General features: G+C 59.3%; 5 protein-coding genes across 5 annotated transcripts; 3 read left to right on the top strand and 2 right to left on the bottom strand.

The window, feature by feature from the left end:
* Window positions 1–216: 216 nt before the first annotated feature.
* On the bottom strand, window positions 217–2,772 carry PLICBS_008500 (uncharacterized protein; the record flags this gene model as incomplete). The annotated part of the gene is made up of 5 exons (XM_018323977.2): window positions 217–1,018; window positions 1,077–2,296; window positions 2,351–2,511; window positions 2,570–2,597; window positions 2,656–2,772. 5 exons carry the CDS (start codon window positions 2,770–2,772, stop codon window positions 217–219), a joined length of 2,328 nt encoding a protein of 775 aa, XP_018177156.2.
* A 1,278-nt stretch (window positions 2,773–4,050) lies between these two features.
* PLICBS_008501 (fatty acid alpha-hydroxylase) lies at window positions 4,051–5,241 on the top strand (the record flags this gene model as incomplete). The annotated part of the gene is made up of 2 exons (XM_018323976.2): window positions 4,051–4,796; window positions 4,851–5,241. The coding sequence occupies 2 exons, from the start codon at window positions 4,051–4,053 to the stop codon at window positions 5,239–5,241; spliced, it is 1,137 nt and encodes a 378-aa protein (XP_018177155.1).
* An 802-nt stretch (window positions 5,242–6,043) lies between these two features.
* PLICBS_008502 (uncharacterized protein) lies at window positions 6,044–7,819 on the top strand (the record flags this gene model as incomplete). The annotated part of the gene is made up of 4 exons (XM_018323975.2): window positions 6,044–6,636; window positions 6,696–7,001; window positions 7,062–7,508; window positions 7,561–7,819. 4 exons carry the CDS (start codon window positions 6,044–6,046, stop codon window positions 7,817–7,819), a joined length of 1,605 nt encoding a protein of 534 aa, XP_018177154.2.
* A 1,823-nt stretch (window positions 7,820–9,642) lies between these two features.
* On the top strand, window positions 9,643–12,193 carry PLICBS_008503 (uncharacterized protein; the record flags this gene model as incomplete). Its single annotated transcript, XM_018323973.2, has 3 exons — window positions 9,643–9,852; window positions 9,971–11,633; window positions 11,709–12,193. 3 exons carry the CDS (start codon window positions 9,643–9,645, stop codon window positions 12,191–12,193), a joined length of 2,358 nt encoding a protein of 785 aa, XP_018177152.2.
* A 985-nt stretch (window positions 12,194–13,178) lies between these two features.
* PLICBS_008504 (uncharacterized protein) lies at window positions 13,179–14,193 on the bottom strand (the record flags this gene model as incomplete). Its single annotated transcript, XM_065601401.1, has 2 exons — window positions 13,179–13,190; window positions 13,366–14,193. 2 exons carry the CDS (start codon window positions 14,191–14,193, stop codon window positions 13,179–13,181), a joined length of 840 nt encoding a protein of 279 aa, XP_065457473.1.
* Between the last annotated feature and the right edge of the window lie 1,415 nt (window positions 14,194–15,608).

Raw genomic sequence — 15,608 nt, forward strand, 5'->3', positions numbered from 1 at the left:
GCAAAAGCCTTGCTGCTTTGCTTTGCTCTTCATGTTCACGTTGTGCCGTATTGCAGCCAAAGAAAAATGAAATCTACTCACAGCACATTCCTACCTCTCGTGAAACCCACACCAAACTCCCCATTCTCGTCAAATCCTGAGGCAGTTGCGTGCCCTGCTTTCATATCCCAACCATACTGACCGCCGTTTCTCCAAAGGCATACTACGATTCGCATCTCAGTAGCGCTGTCCGGGGTACGAGCCCCACGACGGAGGTGGCTGCTGGGAAGGAGGACCCTGCTGATAGGGAGGATACTGGCCTGGCGGAGGACCGCCGTACTCGGGGCCTCCGTAGCCAGGGCCGCCGTAGCCCTGCGGTGGTGGAGGGCCGGAAGGAGCCCATTGTCCTCCGGGAGGCGGGCCGCCGTATCCTTGGGGCGGTCCCGGAGGCGGAGCTTGGTTGTAACCGCCGCCGCCGCCCCCGTAGTATTGGCTAGGCTGAGGGGAGGGGCCAGAGTAACCGCCTGGCGGGCCTGGCTGCAGATTGCCGCTCTGAGACATGTAAGAAGCGCTCTCCCCGTGTTGAAAGCTGGGCTGAGTCGGCCGCTGGCTGGACGGAGGAGCGGGCGAGGAGGACATGTAGTTGGCCGAGGCATCACCGTCGCGGCCCTCCAAGGAGTTGAGATCGCGCGTGTGAACCTGCGACCACAGCGAGCCAGATACTTTGCCGTGGCCAAGCTGGCTCAAGGACTCCCACGGGCCGTGCGAGTGGCCGCCCGCGCCGTGGCCCCCAGCACCGCTCTTGTTCTGCGAGCTCAGGGTATGGTTCTTGCCCTTCTTGACGGATTCTGAGCCCAGAAGCTGACCCAGCTGGTGACGGCGGGGGTGCTCGTCGGCCCACATCCTGACGGTCTTGAACATGTCGCGCTGGACCTCGATGCTCTCGTTGCGGAGGGCGGGGTGGTGGAACGCGCGGAGGACGTCATTGACGACCTCATCGACGGGGACGTTGGGGTTCTCCCACGCAAAGAGGACACGCCTGGAAGGAGGGTCAGGATTCATCTCGTAGTGGAGCCAACTGGGGACTGTCGACTTACGGCACGGCGTATTGCAGAATCGTGGTAGCCACGCGTCCGGCGCACGAGTTGAGAATGTTGGTGAAGTGGTCCTTGGACAGCATGGAGTGCGTTGGGTCGGAGCAGCGCGGGTTGTCCCAGGGCTCCAGCTGCGAGTTGGAGCTGGCACTAATGACACCAGACGACCCGTCCTTCAGCACCTTGGAGACCTGGTTGATGATGGGGCGGATGAACGGCGCGAGGAGGCCCAGAACGAACGCCGTCAGCGTCTCGCTGATGTGCTCGATGAGCTTCTCGAGACCGGGGACCTTGGAGATACCCCTGCTAATCGCCTTGACGATCTTGTCTCTGAACTGAAGGATGGGGTAGATCTGTCCCGCGGTCTTGACCGGGTCGAAGTTGGGGCTCATGCCGGGAACGAGGTTGACGTTATCCCCCGCGCGGCTGCGCTCCTGGTTCTCCCTCTCCTGAGCCTCGGAGGCGGCCTTCAGGTCCCTTGCCTGATCGGCGTATCCGGAGCCAACGTCAGGAAGCTTCGAGATCAGCGAGATGAAGTCGCCGGATCCCGAGCCGTCAAAGAGGCCCCTGGAGTTGGAGCCGCCGCCACCGCTTCGGGCCGCCTCGGCATTCTTGAGCGCGACGTCGACCTCGTCGACCTCCGACTGGGTGAAGTGGTCGTTGGCCTCGCCGATGACCGAATGCAAAAAGTCGACGGCGCCAAACGTGCCCGTGACGATGGGGTACAGCCTCTTGCCGTGAATGTTGATCTCGGCCTGGGTGCCGCAGTGCGGGAACACGTTGTGATACCCGAGCTCGCGAAGGGCAAGCTCACAGTAGTTGCTGTGGGCGCCAAAGTCCTCCATGCAGTGCAGGGCCTGGCCCAGGCACCGAAGGGCCTCGCAGAGGTTCTCGTCCTTGCCCTTGCCCTGGGAGCCGCAGGTGTACAGGCGGCCGAAGTGGATGCTGCGCGCAAAGCTGAACCGGAGATAGCCTGCGCTGGTAGCCCAATGCCCCGTCTCGTTGGCGATGTAGTTTTTCATCCCAGTCTTAAGATCGATCTCCGTCTCCACGGGATCGACGGGTCCGCGCAGGCGCGGGTCGAACTTGCGCGCATCGAGGCCATCTGCGTAGCCCTTGGGGTTGTCGATGTGCTCTTCGGGACGGTAGCAGCCGAGGCGCTCTTCGGTGACTTCGAACTCTTCAGTGGCATAGCCAAATGCCATGAACGAAAGGACCCAGACCTTGGATCGATTTAGCTGAAGAAATTACAGGCGCAGACAGACACGTCGTCTCACCAGAATGCGAATGGTGGCGGCATTGACTCCCTTCAAGCTGCCGACGTCGACGGCCTGCGAGTAGTCGCGCAGCCAGTTGCCAAAGTAGGTGCGCTTAATTAGCATCGAGCTCCACTTCTTGCCGTGGAGGAACGCGAGGCTGGCAAGCATGTCCTCGATGTCTGCCGCCTGTCAGTATAACCTCGCATTAGTTGGGACAGCCCCATTCAGTGCCCGTACCTCCATGGCGCCAGTTGTGGCCTTCAACCTAGTGCAGACCGTTAGCGAAAATGCCTTTTACAAGGACGGGGAATTGTAACACGCACTTGTGCGATAGAAGGAATATTGCCTGCGCCAAAGGCGGCGGCCTTGCCGGGCAGTACGACGAGGCAGACGCAGAGCACGAGGAGCCAACTGCCCCGCGGCAGCGGGAATGACGACATTGTCGGCACGGACTCGGGATGGAGGGGCGTTGGAGGTGCGCAGAGTCAATGGGTTGGAGAATCAGAGGACTGGCTGATGTGCCACCGTTAGCTGCCCACGGATGAAGCTGGAAAGAAGCTGCGAATTATGCAGCGAGGAGAGCAGCTGGGTGGTTGGGAGGAGTTCCAAGAGCTGACTTACGTAGCGGGTGTGGCATGGCTGAGAAGACCTTTGAAGCGCGCCGCTCGTCAGCGTGCTTGCCCCGCCACCACCAGCCGGACCCCTCCATTTTCCAGTTTCAGCGGGAACGGGACCGTGACGACGCCCAGCTCGGCTCTGGTCTGCGCGTCCCGGGGCGTACAATTAGCTCCTTCATGGACCACGAGTGGGATCGTTGCCGCTCTACAGCACCCTTACCCTATGCCTTCTTCACGACCTGGTATGGTGTTGATGCCTTTACTGCAAGTCGCATCAATGAAACCCCATCCTCTCATCCGTGCCTCTCGCGCCTGGATGAATCGTCTTGGCGGCGGCTTGTGCCACATGCTCCATTCCCCTGTGGCGACAGCCGCGCTCCCGCCGGCAGCTGTATTGTTTGTGTAGCGCATGGTTCGGCTCGCACGGTGGAATCGCGGCAAGACGCCACGGCAAGCAAGGGGTTCTGCTGACCACTGTGTGGATGCCGTTTGGCCGTTGCAACTGCCCTCCGCGTCTTATGTACAAACGAACCCCATCCGGCAGACATTTCCACAGCACGGCCACCAGCACCAGCACCAGATCGAACCAAAGTGCCGCCGCGGGTCACCCACTGACGAAGCTTCGCCCCCCTCCCCTGCGGCCTCCCCTGTGGCGGGCGCCTGGATGCGCCAACGGAGCCTCGGCTTCGCCCGACGATTCCGACAGTGCCACGCTGCCAGCCCAGGCGGCGGGACGGTGGGGCCAGTGGAAAGTGAGCCCACTTCCTCCTCGACGGGACGCGGCTTCCGTCTGAGTCCCGGGCTTTTAGGGGCCTCTGGCCACTAAGGACGCGCTAGGTCAGCAGGCTCATTAAAAACCCTTCGACCGCGACATCTCCTGATCAATGATGCATCGCCATCCTACGACTTCAGACTGCCCTACGATATAGCGACTGTCTTCTGCGGCGCTTTAAAAGGGTCGCTGTCGCTGCTGCCCCTTTTCGCCCTTGCTTCGGGGTCTAAGCGGTCCCTTTGTGCCTCGTTCCTTTCTTGGTCGCGCCGCGTCGTTCTCCCTCTGTCCAAAGCCCCATCCCCGACCGTTCCGAGATTTTCGACATCGCAATGCCGTCGCGAACGCTGCCGACGTTTACTCGCGCCGAGGTGGAATCGCACGCGTCCGCCGCCTCGTGCTTCGTCACCATCGGCACCAAGGTGTACGATGTGACGGACTTTGTCGACGACCATCCTGGCGGTGGCGACTTGCTGCTGGAGTATGCCGGCAAGGACGTTGAGGACATTTTGAAGGATCCGACTTCTCATCCCCACTCGGAGGCCGCGTACGATGTTTTGGACGACTCCCTAGTCGGCTTCGTGGTCCCCGAAAAGGCTGTGGGCTCCAACGGCTCCGCGCATCCCAAGGCCGAGGCCAACGGCTCGGCGAATACGGAAACGTCGACGCCCTACGTTCACCCTCGAACCGGTATGTCCTGCGAAGAGGACTTGAGCAAGGAGACGGACATTGCCCAGGACTATCAGAAGCACAAGTTCCTCGATCTCAACCGGCCACTTTTCCTTCAGATCTGGAACGGAGGCTTCAGCAAGAAATTCTACCTGGACCAGGTCCATCGTCCGCGGCATTACAGAGGCGGTGATTCTGCTCCGTTGTTCGGAAACTTCCTCGAGCCGCTCACCAAAACTGCCTGGTGGGTGGTGCCTACTCTGTGGTTGCCGTGCGTCTGCTACGGTGTCTATCTGGCAAACCAAGGCCTGGAGACTCCCAGCATCACCGCTGCCTACTGGGTTTTCGGAGTTTTCCTCTGGTCATTCATCGAATACTGCATGCACCGATTCCTTTTCCACCTCGATGAGTGAGTTACTGCGCCCGATACGCCGAGCCGAAGAAAGAGCTAACAGACGCGCAGCTATCTGCCCGACAACAGGGTCGGCATCACGATGCACTTCTTGCTCCACGGGATCCACCACTATCTGCCCATGGACAAGTACCGCCTAGTCATGCCGCCCGTTCTTTTCGTTGTGTTGGCCACGCCGTTCTGGAAACTGGCCAAGTTTGTCTTCTCGTACAACTGGTACGCGGGCATGGCAGTTTACTGCGGCGGTGTTTTCGGCTACATTTGCTACGACATGACGCATTACTTCCTGCATCACCAGAATCTCCCGCTGTGGTACAAGCAGCTGAAGAAGTATCACCTTGCGCACCACTTCCTTGACTACGAACTCGGCTTTGGCGTCACCACCAAGTTCTGGGACACAATCTTCGGCACGGAGCTACAGCCCCTCATCAAGACGAAGTGAGCAGTCCACCTTGGGCGTCTCGCCTTTGCGGATGCCCTCTAATTCACGCCTGTCGTTTTCGTTATTGGATATGGGTTGGCTGGAGTTTGGATTCCTCGTTTGGACTGTTGTTGAGCGACAAACGAACGATGGCAATGGTGTGATGCCAGGAACATGCATTACATACCTTACGTATGACGACAAAGACTGGTATCGGGGAACCTAATGGAGACTTGATGTCTCTGTGTGAGAAAAACGTACTACAGCACTAATAATAACAAAGTCTACTCTTCACTTCACCCGCAAAGATGTTGATTCATGACATGCATCGATGTGTCACTGCTATAGCCGTTCCTGTACGCTTGCTGCCTAATCAATGGAGCTGCGCTGGGCGGATGCTGAACGCCGAACATGTCAAAGACTGCCAAGGCTGTGTGACGGGCTGCGCGGGGGGCTGCGCGCACCAGACCAGGTGGGCGCGGGTGTTGGCAGCTGGCCAGGCGGCACCCCTCACGTGACTGGCCCGTCTCCACTCTTTCCAAAGCCATCCAAGATTTTCTGAACACCCCTGCCCCACACCTGCCTGCCTCCAACAAGACCCAGTCAACCACCTCGCAAACACAACCGCGCTCCCCTCTCCAACACACCACCTCCGCATCCCTCGATCGAGTTCTTGCGCTTTTCGGTCGTCACACTATCCCCCGCTGCGAAAGCTCACTCTACATCCTCACCTGTATCGAGGCATTTTCTCTTCTCGCGCGCTCTTCACGTCGCTCATCGTCGTTGATCACCAGAGCAGATCGTTGTCAAGTGCCAGCTCACGATGGCGAGTTTGGACGTCGAGGCCTTGCTGGCCGCCACGGAGAAGGAAGCCAACGAGAAGAAGCTGGCGATGCAGGATGAACGCCACGCCGGAGACGACAAGAAAGGCGGCTCCGACCGCTCTCGTGACGACAACCGCAGCCGCCACCGCGACCGCCGCAACGATGGCGCCCGCAGCGACACTGGTAGCAACAGCAGCCGCCACGGCAATCGAAGCAGCCGAGATGGACGTCGCGACTACAACAGCCACAGCCGACGCGACGGAGACTACTACCGTGGAGGACGTGGCCGTTCTCGATCCCGCTCCCCTCGTCGCCACTATCGAGATGACCGTGACCGCCGCGATCGTCGTGATCGCTACGACCGACGAGACCGCCACGACCGCTCTGACCGCCGCCCTGCGGATCACGGCAGAGGACGCGAAGCCCAATCCAACACCCCCCCACCCAACGAGCGTGACAGCCGCACCGTCTTTGTTCAGCAACTCGCCAACCGCGTGAGAACCCACAAACTCAAGGAGTTCTTCGAGAAACACGCTGGTCCCGTCATCGAGGCGCAGATCGTCAAAGATCGCGTCAGCGGAAGATCCAAAGGGTCCGCTTTCCCCCTCTCTGCACTTCACTCCAGATCTAGGCTGACACACTGCTCATCAGTGTTGGCTATGTTGAGTTCAAGGATGAAGAGACCGTTCAGAAGGCTCTTCAACTCACTGGCCGTCCTCTCGAAAACATCCCAATCATTGTGAAGCTCACTGAGGCAGAGAAGAACCGCCAAGTCAAGAAGCCAGACGACGGCGGTCAATCCAGCTCTGCCCCCTTCCATCGCCTGTATATTGGCAACATCCATTTCAATGTGACTCAGGAAGATCTCGAGGCGGTCTTTGAACCGTTCGGCGAGCTTGACTTTGCCCAGCTGCTCATGGACGACAACGGTCGCAGCAAGGGTTATGGCTTTGTGCAGTAAGGACAACCCCATCCGCTTGCATTTGAAACGATGAGAGGCTAACATATGCTTGACAGATACAAGGAAGCTGACAACGCCCGAGAGGCAATGGAAAAGATGAACAACTTCGAGCTCGCCGGCCGCCCCATCCGTGTTGGCCTGGGCAACGAGCGCTCCGGTGCTGGTGCTGACGCCAGAAACCACGGCCCTAATGGAAACTTCCAGGGCTCCGCCTTTTCCGGTGCCGGTGGCCGCGGCCCAACCGCAGCGTTTGACCGCGCCGGCGGTCGTGATGACCGAAACGGTGGTGGCAGCGCTCTGGACGACACCGATGTCGCAGGGGTGAACTTCAACAACTACAGTCGAGACGCGTTGATGAGAAAGCTTGCCAGGACCGAAGAGCCAGCCGGTGGCAGAGACGATGCCCAGACTGCGAAGCCTCGTGTCGACGTCAAGCCCTTGCCGGTCAATGTCAACACGGCGAGCCGATGCATCGTGCTGCGAAACATGTACGACCCGGCCGAGTACGTACTTCCTTCCTGTCGTAGTGTGAAGCGGTGCTAACCTTTCTCCCAGGGAGCAAAGCGAGCAGTTCATTCAGGAACTCGAAGAAGACGTCAAGACCGAGTGCGAGGACAAGTATGGCCGCGTTGTGCACATTGCCGTCGACCGAAACACCCCCGGCGAGGTCTACCTCAAGTTCGACAAGGTCCAAGGCGGCGAGAACGCCATCAAGGGCCTCAACGGACGCTACTTCGGAGGCCGCATGATCAACGCATCCCCCGTCGTGGATGCCATTTACAGCAGCATCTTCTCTCGCGCCCGAGCCGTCTAATGTTGATGAACTCGTTGACAATGGGGAGAACCGTTTTCGGCTCCATTTAGGTTTTCGGCAGGTTTGTAGCGTCCAATCCACTACTGCGGAATCTTGACTAAGTGCTCGTGTCCAGTACGCCCAGGCATCCATCCGCCTGGCCCCGCGTGCTCTGTTTGATTCCCAATTTTCTTTTCGTTCGTGCGACGCTCAACCCGCCAACTCGTCGTCTGTGGCTGAGATTTTAACATTGCTTCTCTCAGATGCCACGACCTTGATACCCGTTTGATGCCATTCCATGGTAAAATGCTGAACGGGGGCCCCTTAATGAAGTCGTTGTCCAACGGCGTATCGTCCCAGTTCGACAACCGAACACAGAAGCGACAGAACCGAAGTACAAATGTACACTACACCATCCGGGATCTGGCTGGGCTTGGGATCTCCTGACGCTCACCGCCAGACGAAACTGGCTTTTTTCATGTGACAAGGTCACATGCCGTTACACTGATGTCTGTACGAACACATAGGAGCGAGCCTCTTCCGTGGGCCAAGGGAGGAAATTTTGCTTCCAGGTTAAATGGGTAGGCGTAGGCTTGGATTCCCAAAGACTAGGGTAATCTTCCAGTGGAAATGAATGTCAAAAGTAGCAACTTTGCCTTGGCCGCTGATGCTGTTGTGCGTGGACCACCGTGTTGTCGGTCTTGAGGGTACAAGTGACGGAGACGCATCCGGTGGTATTCTCCCGCCGCTGAAGGCACGTCGGGTTGATGCAAAACAGGACACGATGAGGCTTCGCCCATGGTAAGCCAGGCCTACACGGTCGGCGACGTCTCAACGAGGCGTTTCACAGGTACACCTCATAGCGTCGCAAAATCGCCGACACTAGACCGGATATTCGTCTCTGCTCTTCACAGTGGCCTTGCCCTGATGATGTGTCTCTTCTGCAGGCCTGAGAGGGTCCATGTCGAGTCGAAGTGGCATCCGATCGCGGATCGTTGAACTCCCGTTTCACTGCAAACACCACCGCCTCTGCAAGCGAAGTCGCTCGCTCCAGGCTTGAGTCACTCTGAATCACAGTCACAGCATGGGCTCGCACTCGCATCCGTCGGCTCAAGGGGCCATGGCTCCAGTGAGCTTGTGGCATGGTTGGTTGGCCGCCGCACAGTTGTTCACAGCTTGGGCGGCCTCGTTGCCCAGGCAAAGGGGGAAGGCTGACCGGCCAGGCAGCCAGGCAGCCTGAACAGTTCCCTGGGCGGTGTGCCAGGTGGCCGTGGCGCTCGCAGCTGCGCGCGGGAGCTTGCCAGGGCACGCTCTGCTGAACGGCCTGGGGCGAGGTGCCCTTGTGCCCGCGCCTTACCACCTCTCGCTCGCTGCCGTTTGATCACTTTCGTTTCTCTCCCCTCACATCTGCAACACCTGCCCTGGAGAGAAACGTCGACAAACATCCTGCGTGCGCCGGGAAGAAGCACGAGCGGGACGAAGCTGCAAGGTTCGGCATCTTTGCCTTGTCGTCTTTTGCCTACGAAAGTCAGTCTTTTGGTTCGTTCGCAGTCGCGCCTGCCTCGAGAGTTCTCCAAACGGCTTCAGGCTGGTGACCCCAGATTTCGGTCAGTTCTCTCCTCCTGCACACAAACCGTCTCTCTCCCCCTCTCCAGCATCTCCAAATCATTTCTACATATTTCTCACGGCCATGAAAAGCGACTGCTAATGCGAGATTGAAGCCAGTTTCGCCGGGGCACCCTGCCCGTCCAAAAAAAAAAAAAACGTCACGACTTTCATCGTTTCGACTCAGCAGACAGTTAGCGACGACACCCTTCGAGCGTGCCCATTTTTCTTTCGTCACCATGCCAAACACTGCGGACGATACGAGCGCCTCGTCGGCTAAGCGAACCGACAACGGCGCGCCGCTCATGGGATCGCCCTCGGCGAGCCTTCGGACGCCAGACCAGACCGTCACCACGGCGGACGACGACATGCTGACGGTGGACTTTTCGTCGACGCCCCTCGCGGGAGCTGCTCGCGCCGCCAGGCTTCGCCAGATGACTGAGAAACATGTGAGTAATTTGCAGTCTGAATCCCTTCTCTCCCCTCCTCTTTCTAGACGCTTCCCGGATCGTCACACTTTGCCCATGGTACCGTAAAGCACTTGGCTGACATCGTCACCATAAACAGCCCGCATTCGAAAATTGCCAGCGCATCCAGCGCATCCTCGCAGCCGTGCAAAGCGCCATCCTCCGCACCGCGCCGGCGGGCGTTGAGTCCGCCTCGCTCGCCAACCAACTCCACGATGTCGGTACACTCGTCAACCAGGAGACGGCGCAGCTCGTCGAGGCGGTGGTGACCTTGAGCCTGGACCAGGAGGACACGGACAAGGCCATCGCACGCATCAGCATCGAGGCCAACCTCGCGAGCGCCAGGACGGACGACCAGGCGCAGACCATCAGCCAGCTCACGGCCGAGCTGGCTGCCGAGAAGACCAAATGCGAACAGGCGGAGGCGGGCGCCAAGAAGACCGGGGCGGCCCTTGAAGAGCTCATGACAGAGGTGAAAGTGATCAAGGATACTATGACGAATGCCTGGCAGACGAGCCCGTCCCAGGCTGAGCTAGTCAAGGTGAGCAAGCTGGGTAGCAGCGGCACCATCATTACTACCGAATGTCTAGGGCCTAACATGAATATGCAGGCTCTGGCCCCATCCATCGACGGCATCGAACGGCAGCTCTATGCAAATATCCCCCCGGGAGCCAAGGAGGCGAGCAGCACTCCCCTCGCTAGCTCCCTATTCACCTCAGAGTCCGCCCAGACTTCACGCGCACAGAGAACCGCATCTCCCATCAAAGAGGAAGAGGATGACTCGACGGCCGGCGCCTTCGAGAGGCAGACCCGAGACTTGGGTTTGGTCTCCCGCTCAAGTTTTGAGAACGTGCCGATCCGCCCTGCCACAGCGTTCCAGCCCATGGCTCGCTCGCCGCCCGTTCTCGCACCACCCAGGTTCGGAAACGCTCTCCAAGCCCAAGGCATGCCTCCACGTGGACCCTCTGCGCTCTCGCAGGAGCGTCGCCTCGCCCCCCGGAATATGGGACAGCAAGCGTACCGCGCCGTCTCGGGAGGGAACGCGAGCAACGTGACGAACTCAGCATTCGCGCCTCTCACCGCGCCTGGACCTGGCAACTTTCAGCCGCTCCCGCGATACCGTCCCACCGCGCCAGAGTTGTACCCCTCGACGAGCTTCGCCACGGCTCAAGCTCAACCTCAGGGCGGTGTGGCCATCACCCGCCCTGGCAGTGCGTTCGGCCACCGCTCCCAGCTCCAAGTCACGACGCCCACGTCCGGTGGCCGCAACAGGAGCAACAGCCGCTACGGCCGCGCCCCGGAGAGCATCCCTGCCGGAAACATTGAGTCCCCCTCTCCATCGTTTGCCCTCATGTCCCGCGCCTCCAGCAGCAACCTCGCCAGGCCCATCGCCGCGGCACCCAACCAGCTTACGCCGCAGGTCGTCTCTGCGTGGAACGAGCGCATCATGGACTTTTACGGCAAAATCCGCACCTTCGTTGAGCGGCACGCCTCGGACGCTGAGCGCGGGCCCCTGGCACACGTGGCGGGAACGAGTCTCTGGCACACGCTGCTGGCCACGTACCGCCCCCTTTCCGATTTGGAGGCGGCGTCGTATCTTGAGTTTCACCTCCGCAACGAAAACTCCAAGGCATGCGTCGTGACGCGCCTGATCATTGACTATGTCGTTAACCGCGTGTGGGTGCCTGTCGCGTGGGCGGGCTCAGACAGCCAGACGACTTGTGAGTTGATGGACTTGAGCCACGAGCTTGAGGCCACGGCTGGTGAGTCTTTTGGCACTTCTCACGTATCACCTCACAGCGGACTTATTTGTTCTGACATTATATGGTTACCAACAGGTCAGCCGTCGTCAGCGCGCCAGCCCCTGCTCAACCGCCAGGCGGCGATCATAAACCACGTGCTCAGGAACGAACAAGGCACTACGTTGCACCAGTCCCGCGTCTCTGAGACGACGCGCTCGCTGTACGCAGCTCTCCAGCCGCTCATGAACAAGCACAGTGGCATCAACAGCGCTATGTCCGCCGCAGCAGCAGTGGAGGAGGCGCGGTGCGACCTCGCTGCCGTGGCCGAGTCTGCGTGGGACATCTCGGCCAAGATGTTGACGAGCCGACTGATGTTCGACTTCCGCTTCCCCGAGATCAGTAGCCGCTTCTCGTCGCAGAGCATGCTGCCCATCTGGCCGCACACTGATCCCGCGGAGCTGCAGGCCAAGCACTTTCGGGTCGCGCTCGTCGCGACGCCCGTCATTACGTGCCGCAACGAGACGGGCATGGGGATCTCGGCGCACTCGATTGCGCTGGCCGATGTCTTCTGCATGCAGTAGGCGTTGGTGCGTACGATAGATATCGGTGTTCACTCTGCTCTGCTGCGCAAGGATGCGATTTGAACGGCCGACAGGTGACTGGTCATGTTTTCCTCATTGCCTTTCCTTGGACACGGCATTTGGAGAGCAGACGGTCGATGGAAAGACTTGCCATAAGAAGAGATCTTGGAGCAGTTGGTTTCAGGACCGGGACGATAGTTTTCTTCTTGGAGAGGGAGCAGGGACCTCTCACTTTACTGACTTTTTCTTTTCTCTTTTTTTCTTTTCCTTTTTCTTTACTTGGTTGGTGCCCTGGCACTCGGAGAAGATTTCTCCAAGCTGGTCATTCCGTCATTTTGCGAAGGGCCTTGGGAGAGACAAAAGCGTGAGACTCGATCGCCAGGACCGAAGCTGTATCCCATGACGACACTCGATCCCACAACACGACAAACGTGTGGTGAGATGGTCCAAAGCGGTTCACTATCAGGCATATTATTCACAACGCATGGGGGGACTTACTCCTATCAACATCGGAAGATCAGATTTCATTGGCGCCAACCGGCTACTCGCGACTGAAGTCGCCGCCAGGCATTCGACCCCGGCGGAACCTTACCTACACTTGGCGTTACGCTGAGGGTGCACGTGAAAGACTTGGGCTGACGTGAGGGTTGGGCGTTGAACTAGCGGTCGGGGCGTAGAGAAGCGCCGGAGAGGCGCATAGAAGCCTCATCTACAGCATCTCCAAGACGAAGAGGCTCGTATTCCGGGCGGAATAGGCTTGTGTATTCGCCGTCTATCTCGACTACAGACACGTTTGACCAACGACAAGGTAGCTACGACTCGGGAGGCTTTAATAGGTCCACAATTACATATTGTTTATTCTATCCGTACACTTGTCCCCCTTGCAGAGGTCGCAAAGTCTATGAAAAGGTCTCTAATGTCTGTGAGGACGCCCATCTAAGTCCGCCCCTCGCTATACTTTCCATGTCAAGCAACATTGTCAGTTTCAGTCCACATCCTACAGCCCATGCCATCAAAGAGGCTGAGAAAAATTGGCAATCACCCTTCTTCCCTCATATACCATATACTGGCACTGCAAATCACCATCAACGACGCAAGGGCCGAGAGGCTCGACGCCCGGACCGTCCGGCCCCTTCACGCTCACAGCTCTGGTTATCCAGGCGCCTACTCACCGCGCCCAGCACCGCCTTGAGAATCTCCTCGGCCGTGAGCGTCTTGTAGTCGTCGTCGCCAAACTTGAGCGTGTCGACAATGTCGCGCACGCCGTGCCGGCGCGCCAGCCCGTCGTCCAGGCCGCGCAGCGAGGCCGTCGCCGCCGCGTCGTCGCCCACCTGGAAGAACTGCACGCCGACCTGCCACGCGGGGGCGCGGAGCTCGTCGAGGCGCCGGGCGTACCGCACGATGGCCGGGTCGGGCAGGTGTGGGTTGTGCGCCGCCGCCGCCTCGCCGCTACCGTTGAAGCCGCTGCCGAAGCCGCTGCTGCCGGAGAAGTTGTAGACGTGTCGTGGGCAGGGGCCGGGCATGCCGTCTGTGATGACGATGAGGTTGAGGGGGCGCACGTCCTGCACGTTCTCTGTGCTTTCGAGCTGCGTGAAGTACGGCTCGAGGATGTCCTCGATGCGGCCGCGCGTGTGTGTCGGGCCGCACGGGCGCAGGCGCTGGAAGAGGGCGTCGACGGCGAGGGGGTCGGTGATGTTGTAGTACCCGCCGCGCGCCTTGCCGCGGGCCATGCCGCCGCCGCTTAGGGATGAGATACCATCGTCGCTGTTGTTGTTGTTGTTGTTGGTGGTGGTAGTGTTCTCGGACGAGCGGTGGTTCATAAAGTGAATGTCGATGCCGTCGTCGTCGTGGCTCGTGCACACGGGCGTGATCTGGCGCAGCGCCGACCGGACCTCGCGCCAGCGCGGGCCGAGCATCGACGTGGAGTCGTCGACGAGGAAGACGGTGTCGAAGAGGTAGAGGAAGTAGTGCGGGTCGTCGTCGCGCGTCATGTTTTCCATGGTGTACTCGCATGCGTGCTGCTGCTCCGGCGGCGGCGCTTCTGCTCCTGCTCCTGCTGCTGCTGCTGCTGCTGCGGTTCTGGTGGTGGAATACGCCGGGGGCGGTCCCGTGAGGGTGTAAGCCGGAGGGGCTTCCGTGGCGGCACCGCTGCGCGCTGTGATGATGATTCCTTGCGTGTCAACGGGAAGAGCGTTTATGGTGGGGGAACTGGGGCGCGGAGACGCACATGGTACCTGGGGCGTGAGGGAGGCGTTGTGGTGTCCGAACGAGGCGCATCGCGCGTTGCTGATGGTGCTCTCCGTTCGTGGCCGTTTGTCGCCCGAGCGGGACAGTCGATGAGATAGACTGCGGAGCTTGTCCATGGTTGTGGTACCTAGAGGAGTTTCTGGGCAGAATCGAATGTCGTCGGCGGGAAGGAGTAAGAGTAATTTCTCTGCGGCAGATGGATCTCTCCGATTTTCACTTTATCTCTGCTTCGATGGTGATGATGTGTTGCGCAACAGTTGTGGTTGTCGTCGCAAGCCCCTGTCTTTTATCAAGACTTATGGTCATATCTCCAAAAGTCACAAAAAGGCCAGGCAGGTTTCCGACCTGCCAACTTTTATAAACATCTTGCTTGAGGGGGGTACATACACACTGCCGCCCTCTTTGTTAGGTAGACTTTTTGGGAATGGAGAATGGAGAGAGTGAATGGCATCATCTGGTGTGCATGCACAACGAAGCCTTACATGGGCTCGAACCGAGGCGGTTCAGTCAAGGGCCCTAAGGCTCTCTCAGTCTCATAGAACTCGCACCCAGACGACTTACAACTTACAGCCCAAAGAAACCCCGGGGGCGCTAAATGACCCCTGCCTGTCCCGCCCTGTCGGGGCGTCGCAGCACCGCCCACCCACCCGCCCAGCTCAGCCACACGGCCGGACCCTGCAGGTGTCCAGTGTCGAGCGTGTTTGCTGGGAGCGGCTGTCGAAACATTGGGGGGGCGGTGCTTGTGCTGTTTCCGCCACACACGCGGGACCATAGCCCCCCCGCCCTGTCACACGTCACGTCAGAACAGCAGCCCTCTTTGGCCCGTCTGCCTTGCGGGATGCCAGATGATAAGATAGATCTGTGCCCCTCAGGGCGCACGCGGTGTTGCTTTACCTGCATTCAATTCGGGCAATAATCTCGAGCAACAAGATCTCAACCCCTGTTTTTTGTTGGTCCACTTGTCCCTCTCTGGCGTCGAGATCCGGGAGTAAGGGAGGCTGTCACACCGGAAAAGGAGGCCGAGCAAACGAATGGGCCGGCAAGGCTGCGGGCACGGCTTTCTCTCTCAATCATCCGGGTTGTTTTCCGTGGACTGATATGTGGAATTAAGAACTTGTCACAACAGAGCCTTGGCAATGGCGACAAATGACCCAGCAACGACGCATGA

This window comes from Purpureocillium lilacinum, assembly GCF_023168085.1.
Source record: "Purpureocillium lilacinum CBS 284.36 DNA, scaffold_6, whole genome shotgun sequence".
In the NCBI taxonomy this organism is placed as follows: Eukaryota; Fungi; Ascomycota; class Sordariomycetes; order Hypocreales; family Ophiocordycipitaceae; genus Purpureocillium; species Purpureocillium lilacinum.